General features: G+C 35.8%; 1 protein-coding gene across 2 annotated transcripts; it reads right to left on the bottom strand.

Moving 5' to 3' along the window:
- Window positions 1-1,608: 1,608 nt before the first annotated feature.
- LOC149532122 (calcium-transporting ATPase, endoplasmic reticulum-type-like) lies at window positions 1,609-11,723 on the bottom strand. Of its 2 annotated transcripts, XM_089808469.1 has the most exons (10): window positions 11,381-11,495; window positions 11,261-11,288; window positions 7,168-8,561; window positions 6,749-6,854; window positions 6,521-6,642; window positions 4,668-4,946; window positions 4,094-4,477; window positions 2,991-3,100; window positions 2,620-2,848; window positions 1,609-2,465 (listed from the first exon to the last, which is right to left on the bottom strand). In XM_089808469.1, the coding sequence occupies exons 3-10, from the start codon at window positions 8,524-8,526 to the stop codon at window positions 1,902-1,904; spliced, it is 3,153 nt and encodes a 1,050-aa protein (XP_089664595.1). In that variant the 5' UTR covers window positions 8,527-8,561; window positions 11,261-11,288; window positions 11,381-11,495; the 3' UTR covers window positions 1,609-1,901. The 2 variants fall into 2 exon arrangements, with proteins under 2 accessions (XP_089664595.1, XP_089664594.1); XM_089808468.1 differs by lacking the exon at window positions 11,261-11,288 and having other exon boundaries at window positions 11,381-11,723.
- Between the last annotated feature and the right edge of the window lie 231 nt (window positions 11,724-11,954).

Below are 11,954 nucleotides of genomic sequence, written 5' to 3'. Positions count from 1 at the left end.
GGTCTGAACACTCTATTTTGGTGCATCTCCTCTTTAGATTAGATTAGGTAGATTTTTTTTCATGCTCTCCTTCTCCCATTTCCTCTCCAAGAGTAGTTAGGTGCACCCTGATAGTAAGAGGAAGTTGGCCTTCTCTGGAGACTCAACCTCACAGTTCAAGTCCCACAACTTGGAGATTGTTTCCATGTTTCACTAGGTTGTCCTCACGCATAGGCTCTAGACAAGGGTGCAAACCTAAGTGACAACAGTTTTTGGCATACCCGGTGGGACTCCTTTTCAAAAAATTTCAAGCCTACTAGTGTCAAAAGAGAAGATTTCAAGATCAATGCTGAAGAGATAGTACTGGCTTCGGTGTTCAAGCCTTTAAGAGGCTCATTCTTCAAAGTACTTGGCGACTCTGAGCTTTAAATACATATCTGGTTCCAAACCAAAGTTGTAGTGATTCATGCCCAGAGTTGAAACAAGGGCATCTTCTAGAGGTAAGTTTCAATATCAAGAGCTTTCATTTTCAAACTCTAGAAGAAGGAAGACTAGAATATCTTTATCACTAGTTAGGAGTGTAGTAGTAACAAATACCCCTACAAGATCTATCTCTACTCCTCTTACTATTAGATCTCAACCTAGACTATCATCAATACATATCAATAGATCACTTGTCTATATGGCGTTGCCTAGAGCTCACACTTTTGCCACCTTTAATGGTGGGAACCCTCTCCTATTAGCTCAAAGACATGATATACCAATAGCTGCACTCAAAAGTATACCAAAATTTACTGGTGAAACTTCTATCTCCCCCTTAGAACATATTCAAGAGGTTGCAAATGTCTACAATATCCATGGCATCATAGAGGATGATGTTGCAGTTAGGCTCCTAGCCTCATCCTTGAAAGGAAAAGCACTACAATCTAAAGGATTTTGCCTCCTTATCAAATTCTTGTATTCAACCTAAATGAGAAAATAGTTATGCTAAGCAAGAATTGTAAAGTGCTTACCAAAACTTATCAGAATAGTAGATTTTGGTGGCAAGGACAACCCCACCATTAATGTGGCTCCCATTATTGTCAACAATTTGCAGTGTACAGTGTAATTGCAACATAAGCAGATTAAGAAGTCAAAAATATTAGATCGCCACTATAATTTTGTACTGTTCACCTAGATAACAAAACCAGCATTCGAGGTTGCCATGTTTCAGGCATTTTCTTAGTTTGCTTCAAAGACAATACACTCCGAACATATAATCATGAATTGCATTCAAAACCTAGAACAATCCCATTTTTATTTGGCAAAAGAAGAAAGATAACTATTCAGCAACACTTTCAGTTTTCACTGCAAGGATGGTTTACATATACAACATAAACATCAAATAGAAACATGTAAGTTTGGATAAGCACTGAAAAGAATATTTCTCTCTCGTCCTGATGATGGATCACGTAGTGTGATTCAAAACGTTGATGAAAAATCTCTACACAGTCTAATCCAGAAACTTAGCATTATAAATCATGGATTGTGGAAATCTGATTGCATTAAGAATATTTCTATCATCAAAAGTTTTTTCACTGCAAGGATGGTTTACATATACAACATAAACATCAAATAGAAACATGTAAGTTTGGATAAGCACTGAAAAGAATATTTCTATCATCAAAAGTTAAGGTGCATTACAGAGATTTGCCTTCGGAAACCTTGTCTGATTACATGTATGGACAGCAAATACATTGCTCATTCTCTTTTCCAGAGGTCACCTTATTGTTAATTGAATACATGACCCTGGACTAGGTCTCCTCTTATCTAGTATACAGTAGACAAAACAATTGCAGGTGACAAAAACCGCTCTGGAAATTATATTTTGCAAAATTGCAGAGACTGCCAGTTAGTAATAGCCAAATAAACGCAGTCCACAGTTAAAGAGTTTTAACCTTCTGGCGCCTTCTTGACATTGTCCTTCCAATTAACTTCAAAACTTCATCTATCAATATCACTGGAAATGAAACAACAATAACTAAACACCACTCACTAAAGCTCAAGGGTACAATGCCAAAAATGTTGGCAAGAAAGGGTACATAAAGGATCAAAGCATGAAGCCCAAAAGAAACAGACATTGCCAACATTAGCCAAGGATTAATCCAAGGTGGCATGGTAAGCAGACTATTATCCTCAGACAGGGCATTGAGTGAGTTGAACATCTCAATGGCCACTAGTACAGAGAGAGAAAGAGTCGTTGCTTTGACTTTTCCACTCGAAAAATAATCACAAGGATTGGAATCAAATGAAAGAATCCTCCCACCGGCTGAAAATGGTGAAACGCTAAAACCTTCCCAAGATGGACATTCACTCCATGAGGTGAGCTGTGAAAAGGTCACCAATGTGTGGCCATCTGCAGATAAGTTTATCCCTAAAAATGAATCATGTGTGAACCACAAAGCGAATATGCCAACCGTTGCAACCCCCACATATAAACCAATGACCTGCATTAAATGATGAGCAGGCAAAAGAATTAAAATTACTTTAAATCCCAAAATTTTAATCATGTCAACCAAAACATAACAAAAAAATTTATAAATCAAAAGTCGGACAAAATGTAACTATGAATAAGTGGTTGAGCAATATAGAAGTGAATACCATGTAGCGGAAAAACACCCAGGCATTAATTAGGGCATCATTGCTTTTCCGAGGTGGTTTTCGCATAATATCAATGTCAGAAGGATTAAAACCAAGAGCTGTTGCAGGTGGACCATCTGTGACCAAATTTACCCAAAGAAGCTGCACTGGTATCAAGCCATCAGGCATGCCTAATGCAGCAGTAATAAATATAGAAGCTACCTCACCAATATTTGATGATATCATGTACCTGCAGAAAAAATATATCAAATAAGAAGAGACATTCATCTCTTCCATAAATCCTGAAGCAGAATGCAGTGTATCTAACTAGGGAAAACAGCTCTCCTAATATATGAATCCAGTATCATTCCTTTTCCAAAATCCTTGCCTACCTTATGAAAGCTTTCATGTTATTGTAAATTGAACGACCTTCTGAAACAGCAGCTACAATACTGCTGAAATTATCATCAGCCAAGACCATATCTGATGCTTCCTTGGCAACCTGAAATACAGAGAAAAAGTTGAATATATAATTATAATTTAGCCGATACAGAGAAAAAGTTGAATACTTCAAATTTAATTTATTATATCAAAAATATTTATATTTCATTGTATCTATATTTGTTTTTCGGGACTAAGTTAAGTACTTTTATTTTTATTTCTAAGAAAAATTGATTATTTACGTCTTCAAAACCTTATAATTTTAGCAAATAATTTTTTTTTATGTGCTGTTTATTAAATTATTTTTAAAAGTATATTATGTTTATAATAATATTAAAATTTTGACGTGCAAATGGTTGTCAAATTTAAAGTAAAATGATAATTGTTAACATTAACACACTCCACCCATTCTTCCATTGTAAAATGCCTATGCCTATCGACATTTATGTGGTGTTTATTAAATTATTTTTAAAAGTATATTATGTTTATAATAATATTAAAATTTTGACGTGCAGATGGTTGTCAAATTTAAACTAAAATGATAATTGTTACACACTCACACCAGCACACTCCACCCATTCTGCCATTGTAGAATGCCTATCAGCATTAATAAGGGAGTCAAAATGCTGCGGATGCTGGCTGCAGGGTCCATTTATATCATGGGGATTTACTTATAATAATTAATGTGACCCCATAGATTTCATCTAGCTCTTTAGTCTCTTATTTATCTTTATTTTGATGGGATTGCACCAATTATCACCAAATTGATATGACTAAAAAATATTTAAAATATGTCTACGATAGATGTATTTTTACACACATACAGAGAAAAATGAAAGCTGTAATAACTTATCATTTGAGAAATATTACTACATTACCGCCACAAAGCTTTCTCGGATTATGAGAATGATCTACATAAATTACTGATCTTACTAGCAGATAAAAAATTATTTACATTCCTTCCAAAATAAACAGAAATAATCATGGAAGTAAGAGGAGGAAAAACTATCAAACCAAAATAAGATAATCTTCAAAAGAAAGAAGAGCAGAATACCTCTGTACCAGCAATTCCCATGGCAATTCCAATGTCAGCAAGTTTTAAAGCGGGTGCATCATTAACACCATCTCCAGTCATCGCCACAACCTCACCAGCTTCTTTGAGCATGCGGACTATATCCTGCTTATGCTTAGGCTCTGCTCGAGAGAAAACACGACCACCGGGCTTTGCCAAAACTTCATGACGCTCGCTCAAGGGAAGTTCCATAAATTCTCTTCCAGTATAACTTTTTCCACTGAGATCCTCTCCTTCATAAAATACACCAATATCCCGACATATGGCTTCTGCTGTGAACTTGTTATCACCAGTGATAACCATTACTCGAATGCCAGCTTCTCTACAATCTTTTATTGCTTCATGAACTTCTTCACGAGGAGAATCCTATCAGTTTGGAAAAGAAATCATGATACCGTGTCAACTGACAGACATGCCAAAGGAAGAATACTATATACCCATGAAAAATTCATAGAGAAAAAAAATGTGAGATGTCTGCAATAAAAAATTCCTCAAACAGCACACTAAGCCTAAATTATAGGAAAAAAGTAGCAGCCTCAGAAGTGGTAGAACTTACTCTCAATCCAATAAGACCAGCAAAGATCATATTATTCTCTATCTGAGAATAATTATCTGGGTCCAACAATTTCATATGAGCAGGATGATTCTCTCCATCATAACCATTAAACTCTCCCAAGTCTTCTTTATATGCAAGGCCTAAACAACGCAAAGCCTTAGAACTCATTTGGTGAAGCTTCATTAAGAGTAACGCCCTAGATGCATCATCCATTTCAACTACAGATCCATCTGCTAATAGTTGAAAAGAACATCTTTCTAATACATTTTCCATAGCACCCTGCACAAAAGTTAAGACATTAATATTGACATGTATATGCAGTCAAGACTCAAAACTACTATACCTATAAAAAGAGGCAGATTGTAAAATCCTGCCAAGCCCCAAGCAAACTGCTTTTTAGTATCTATGGCTTTGATTTTCTTTATGAGCTAGCCCTGTGAGTTGCAAGTATCTGAAAACTTACCATGTCCATATCAATTTCTGCTCTATCAAATATGAACTTTATGCCTATCATATATATATATATGATAGAGAGAGAGAGAGAGAGAGAGAGAGAGAGAGAGAGAGAGTATTGCATCAGGAATTCTAGCAGATATGTGACTTTCAATTCCAAGTCACAATAGAATAACAAGCTAGAGGCAGTGCAGAAGCAGACATCCCATCATTTACCATAATCAAAGGAACCTGATGCAGAAACAGGAAGAAATATAGCATAGAAAACTATGGCAATTATATGACTAAGATAATAACACTTTGATTGACAAATATGCAAAGAGATATTTAATGTCAGGTCTCTCAAATACAACTTCTGGTGTTTTCCCCCAAAGGCCATTCTCATGGAGCACATGAACACTAATTAATGTTTTATGATCTACAATAACATACAACTACCTTGAGTGGTCCATAGTACTTCCAAGATCATCAATCGATGTTCACCACGTACTGCAAGTATCTAATGAGTCTGGGCATAACATGAGCACTAATTAATGTTTTATGATCTACAATAACATACAACTACCTTGAGTGGTCCATAGTACTTCCAAGATCATCATTCGATGTTCCCCACATAACTGCAAGTATCTAATGAGTCTGGGCATCCTAGGCACAGATTAAACATGGAATCATTCAAGAGTTTGTCAAACATTTTACTACCTTTACCATTGGTCTTGTCAAGATTCAGATACCTAGAATCAAAACCGCTAATGGTCAAACCACAACATGAGGTACCACTGAGTGCTGACAGTGCTGTGGTCCTCCTCTTTAGAGATCCAGAGATTCAACAGCCAAATTTGACAATTATATTATCAGCAGATGAAGAATCACATGTAGAAGAGCAAGTCTGAGCAACAATTCCATATTCCATGACAGTTCTTTAGCCCTTGTAGCCTTGTAACATTATGTATACCCATCTAGAATTTAGAGATCAGAGGCCAAATGTAGCTAGTGGAAGTTGAATAACCATACATCTCCCTGGAAAGTATCCCATGGACAAAATGCACACATAAATAATCTTCTATAGCTCTTGTATATCCTATATAGCTCTATTGTATATCCTATTTCTCACATCTTGAATGTTGTTTATCATTTCAATGAACTGTCTAACATTGTTTATAAATTATGCATATAAAACATCTAGGTCCTGTTGTCCCTCGGATAACACCTGGAATCAACATAACTTGATAAAGAGTGTTTCATATATATTAGTACATCAACAATCAATCAAAGCAGACAATTGTAAGAAAAGAATATGCACTCTGGTATAAGTTATGATTAAAGCAACTGGATAAAGGCCCAAGGGTGACTGATGTAGAATTCACAACATTAACAAAACCTGTTCTTAATCAAATACAGACCTTAACTAAGAGGCGGTTCTGTCCAGAAAGATTCCTAACAATAACACCCATAGATTTCCGGGTTCGATCAAACTCCAATGAAGCCAATCTCTTTGACTTTGCTATCAATTGATCACAGTAAACTGCATTAAAGAAAAGACAGCAAGTCAACAAGTGAAGTTTCTGAAAAACATGACCATCAATAAACAAACTGCAGGGTCGGACCAGAGATTGGGCATAGGCACTCACCTAATTTTACTGTGCCATTCTCAACAGCATAGTTGGCAATATCATTTCCACCATTACCAATGTTCATCATCTTCAAATGAGAGATTTCCATCTTTTCAACGAAAACCTTATTATAGCAAAAAAAAATGGAAACACAAAATATTTTAAATGATGTATTAAAAAACACAGGTAAGCTGTAACATTAGAAATTCCTTTTGACTTTTAATTAATAGAAGCAGAATATGTGTCCTAGATGCAAAATTGATATTGCCTAATCATTTTGTTTCTCATTGAATTTTAGGTTGCTGTTAACAAACTTGGAATTTTATTTTGTCCACAGCCATTCCACTTAGTATTCTATCTACATAGATTCAAGACCTACTCAGAAATATCATTTACATTTACACATGCTAAACAACAAAAACGGGAATCAAACTAACCTTCAGAGCTGCCTCGGTGGGCAATCCAGTAGCACGGAACTGGTGACTCTGACAAGAAATTCCTGCATCATTGCAAACTGCCGCAATTTCTGCTAGTGTGTCCAAATTCGCACTCATATGTGCAGGCCAATCCAAGATACTCCCATCAGTTGGGCTATATGTTGTTCCTTCTACAAGAAATTCTTGAACTGAACTGCCAGTGTGACCTGAGGTTACGAATTGAGTAACTGACATCTGATTCGTTGTAAGTGTGCCTGTCTTGTCAGAGCAAATCACTGTTGTACAGCCCAGTGTCTCAACACTAGGTAGCTTCCGCACAATGGCATTCTTTTGTGCCATCTTACGAGTCCCAAGAGCCAAACAAGTAGTGATGACAGCAGGCAATCCTTCTGGTATAGCTGCAACAGCCAAAGCAACAGCGATCTTGAAATAATAGGTACACTTCTCAAATGAGAACCTAATATTCTTTGGCCAGCCATCAACAACTTCCCATGAAAGAAAATTTTTATAGCTTATGATCCACACCAGAAGACAAACAATGCCAATGGCTTTTGTCAGACATTCCCCAAATTCATCAAGTTTCTTTTTCAAAGGTGTGTCATCATCTTCTAAAGAAGCTTCCTGGATTTGTGCTTGAATTTGTCCTATTTCTGTAGACATTCCAATGTTCACAACAATGCAAGTACAGCAACCATTGACAACAGTAGTTCCTGCAAAAACCATGCATTCTTTAGCTTGCAACTCACAGTCATCCATAAGGATTTTGTTTGTGCTTTTAATAACAGGCTGGCTCTCTCCAGTGAGAGAGCTCTGTTCCATCCTCAAGGTTGATGTTTTTAGGGATGCAATTCGCATGTCAGCAGGAACCTTGTCTCCCACCCTGAGTTCAACTATATCCCCAGGAACGAGCTCTCGGGCAGGAAGATTTGGAATACTATAGCCATCTCTCAAAACCTTTGCTTGCTCAGATTGCATTTCTTTGAGGGCTTCTAACGCCTTCTCAGCATTAGTCTCCTGCCATACTCCTACAGTGGCGTTGAGCATGAGGATTAAGAGAATTACCAAAGGCTCCACATAGGCTGTTATGCCCCCCTCGCCGATGTCATTCTTATCCACATAGGCAAGAATAAATGAAATTAAAGCTGCCCCCAAAAGTATCTTAACAAGTGTATCATCAAATTGTTCTAGAATCAACTTCCACAAAGGCTTGCCATTTTCCTTCTGAAGCTCATTCCATCCATATCGTTGTCGGTGTTTCTCCACTTTCTGAGAGCTTAATCCTTTTTCTAAACTCACATCATATTCATTCAAGCATTCTTCCACTGTTCTGGACCAAGCACAGAATGGCTTATCCTCCATGAATCCAGTATTGCACAAACAGCAAATAAACGAATCTGCAATGAAATAGATTTTCCACAATTAAGAAATACTATGATGTGTTCTAAAATAAGTCTTCTCTTAAAACAACTTTTGAGTCACAGATAGGAATTTAAGAATCTCCTTCAATTAAGAACAAGCTCAAAAACTAGTCTACTGTCATGAAAAATAAACAAGAATTTTAGAATCCCATTGAATCAATAAATTAAACTATTTAGGAATTTTGCATCTAAAATGGTTCAAAAACCTACACCAGCCACTCTACAACTGTTTCAATTCAAATGCCATCCTATAAGGAACGTTCTTACTTACATTATATCAATTAGAAAAAGGCTTGTTACAATTTACACAAGGCATTCTAATTAACAACTGCCATAATTGTCACATCATCATTACAATAAATAAGCAGCTAAAAGCTGCATTGCCAAACAACATGGATACAAACTGCAAAATATTTCACACAACAAAGTAAAACACTTCAGCAACAAGTTAAATATGGGAAGAAATTGTTCTAAAACAAGTTAAAATGGTGGAAATCCTCGAACAATTTGCTTTTAGTCTATGCAATTTTACAATGCTTTTTCTACCATTACTACAATTTACATCAAAAAATTTCAATTAAACAAGTCATTTAACAGCTACCAAACTCCCCAACGAATTGGTTTTGTTAGATGTAAATTTCATCTTTTCCTAATATTATTAGGATTTACATTGAGAAATCTAAATATCTGATTTTGTTAGATGTAAGCTTCATCTTTTCCAAATATTATTAGGATTAATATTGAGAAATCCAAATATTTGATTTTGATAGATGTAGGTTTCATCATAGTTGGAAAACTCGCCAAATCCAAAAACTCGCCGAGCCCCCCAAAAGTTTAATCGGGAAAAACTCGGCCATTTAAAAAAAAAACTCGGGAAAACTTGGGAACCTAAAAAAACCGCTAAAATTTAATTCAAAATACATTTTTTTGCAAATTTCAATGAGAAGATGCATCTAATGAGTTCTTTAGATATATATAAATGCATAGTGGGTACAAAATCACATTCTCATGCTGAATGCTGATGGCGGGAAGCATAATAGTAAATAATTTGTGTCAAACTAGAAGTAAAAACATCATTACAATCACATTTTCCTCTTCCTAGCTCTACTAGCATATTGTAACTCTCTATCTTACATAATATATATAGGCTTTTTGCCTCTTTTTTTTAACCAAAAAAAAAAAAAAAAAAATTTAAAAAAGAGTTTTCTGAAAAACTCGCCAATTTTTTGCAAAAACTCGGCGATTAGTCGGCGATTTTTCACAAAAACTCGGCGATTTTTTCTGGCGATTAAATCTGAGAAAAACTCGTCAGTCCCAAAAACTCGGCGATTAGTAAAAACTCGCCGATTATTCGGCGATTATGCCAACTATGGGTTTCATCTTCTCCTAATATTTATTAAAATTTATATTAAGAAATCCAAACAAAGAAATCATTATACAATAAGAAGCTAATATCTACATGAACTGTATTGAATTCAAATTGCCATAGTTATTTCAGCTTTGATAAAATTCTTTAAGAAGGAACCATGCAAAGTTATCACAAACTATTGTATGTCAACAAGGTTCAATTTCAAAAAATGGAAAACACTGCAAAAAAAAATTATAAACTTGCTCATAAAACTTTAACAGGTTTGAAACCTCAAAACAATGAAGTATCAACTTCACAAAAAAAAAAAGAGTATAGCTTCATATTAGCAAATCCTTCAAAATCTGATACATAAAGAACATAATGTTTATTGAACAAGTCCTTGAACAATTATAACAGCCTCAGGGTGCTACATACATGCTACCTTGTGAAAGCCCACCACTGCATCTTTGGATTCGAAAAACAAATGAGAAATTTTAATAAACTAGAAAAAACCTGGTATAAACCCAATCTGATTCACGATAGATCCATGTATCGCGCCCACCATTGATAACCCACTCGCCTAGATAGTGATATTACCCTAATCCATGTATCGCGCCCACCATTGATAACCCACTCGCCTAGATAGTGATATTACCCTAACTTACTGCTAGACCACAACTCGACAAACCATAAATAGGTCACAAAAAAGGAAATCAAGAGATTGATCCTCTCCATTGAAATGAAGTTCATATGTTATTCCCCGTAATCCTGTCTCCGGAATGTGGTTGCGGTTTCAATGTTAATACATACAAATGTTCGAACTTCTCCCTTTCAACGGCAATTGAACTGCTATGCCCACAATCCATATGCTATTCACTAAAGTGCATGTGAGTTACATACCATAGAACATGAAGTCACAGTAAAGCTTATATGCCGGCAATACGCAACAAAGAAATCTCATGTTTTCAATAAAAAGTGACAATTCTCCCATAAATCTGCTCTACTTTTCTAACAAACTCTACATCTATACATCCAAAAGATACGTCATTTCAATTTCCACCGAATCTCAATCTCAATCAAAACCATTACATCACAGAAGCAAACAAACCTCGGATTTCCAATACTTGATCCAATTGGTTTTGGAAAACATACAAAACAGGATACCATCCATGCCTTATTCATTTCCGACAAATCCCACCAAAAAAAAATTCAAATTAAGATAAAACACACACATTCATTGTACCACAGAAACATTTCAAAAAGAAATCGAAGCGGGGAAAAAACCACAAAATAAATGAGAATGGGAGCTAGGTACCGAAGCACGCACCTTAAGCTTCGACCTCGTGACTACCAATCTGCACTACAATATCATGCACAAAACACTAAATAACCCCTAAACAAGCATTTTCATCAAGCTTTGGCATTATAAAGCATAGGAACAACCTACCAGTTGCAGAAAGCAAAACAATTTCTTGCTGGCCGCTCTCTCTTTTTCACATTTCAAGCAGAATTCATTGCTCAATCTTCGTCAAAAGGAGGACAGATGCTTAACAGCAGTCAGAGCCGAAAACCTGAAAAAGATGCGAATCCAAAGAAAAAGAGATCCGATTATTTGTAGGTGAACTTCGGGCCACCTTCCTTGAGATTTCCAGCCCAGCACGCATTAGAATTTAAATTATTCTGAACTCATTGAAAATCCAAATACAAATAGTTACTCTGTTGTTATATGCTCGTCAATTTTACAAATCTGTGTTTTTTTAATGCGTTCTGAATTGAGCGTACAGTTTGACGGCTAGTTTTATCAGTCAGATTAGAATTTTATGAATTCTTTAGTGGTCCCCTAAACCCTAATTTAGAGGTAGTTAGGGCCTACTCTCTTCCGAATTGGATGCCCACTTGTAAAGGGTAATTAGCTTTCCATTTGATTCATGACACGTATGAGCTTCTTTTGGGTGGAGCATATGAATAGGATGAAAAGGTTAGAAAATTAAATGTAAAGTGGTCTTTAGTTGGTTTGTTAA

This window comes from Cupressus sempervirens, chromosome 11 (assembly GCF_028749045.1).
Source record: "Cupressus sempervirens isolate cs-2001-9-10 chromosome 11, ASM2874904v1, whole genome shotgun sequence".
NCBI classification, from domain to species: domain Eukaryota; kingdom Viridiplantae; phylum Streptophyta; class Pinopsida; order Cupressales; family Cupressaceae; genus Cupressus; species Cupressus sempervirens.
This window is presented reverse-complemented; position numbering and strand designations above follow the sequence as displayed.

Excerpts from the sequence above, each read along its gene's own strand:
- LOC149532122 (XM_089808468.1), bottom strand. The coding sequence starts at position 8,526 with ATGGAGGATAAGCCATTCTGTGCTTGGTCCAGAACAGTGGAAGAATGC. Across the intron at positions 3,101-4,093 it reads TGGGAATTGCTGGTACAGAG|GTTGCCAAGGAAGCATCAGA; the intron begins GTATTCTGCTCT and ends TCTGTATTTCAG. Across the intron at positions 2,849-2,990 it reads AACATGAAAGCTTTCATAAG|GTACATGATATCATCAAATA; the intron begins GTAGGCAAGGAT and ends TTTTTTCTGCAG.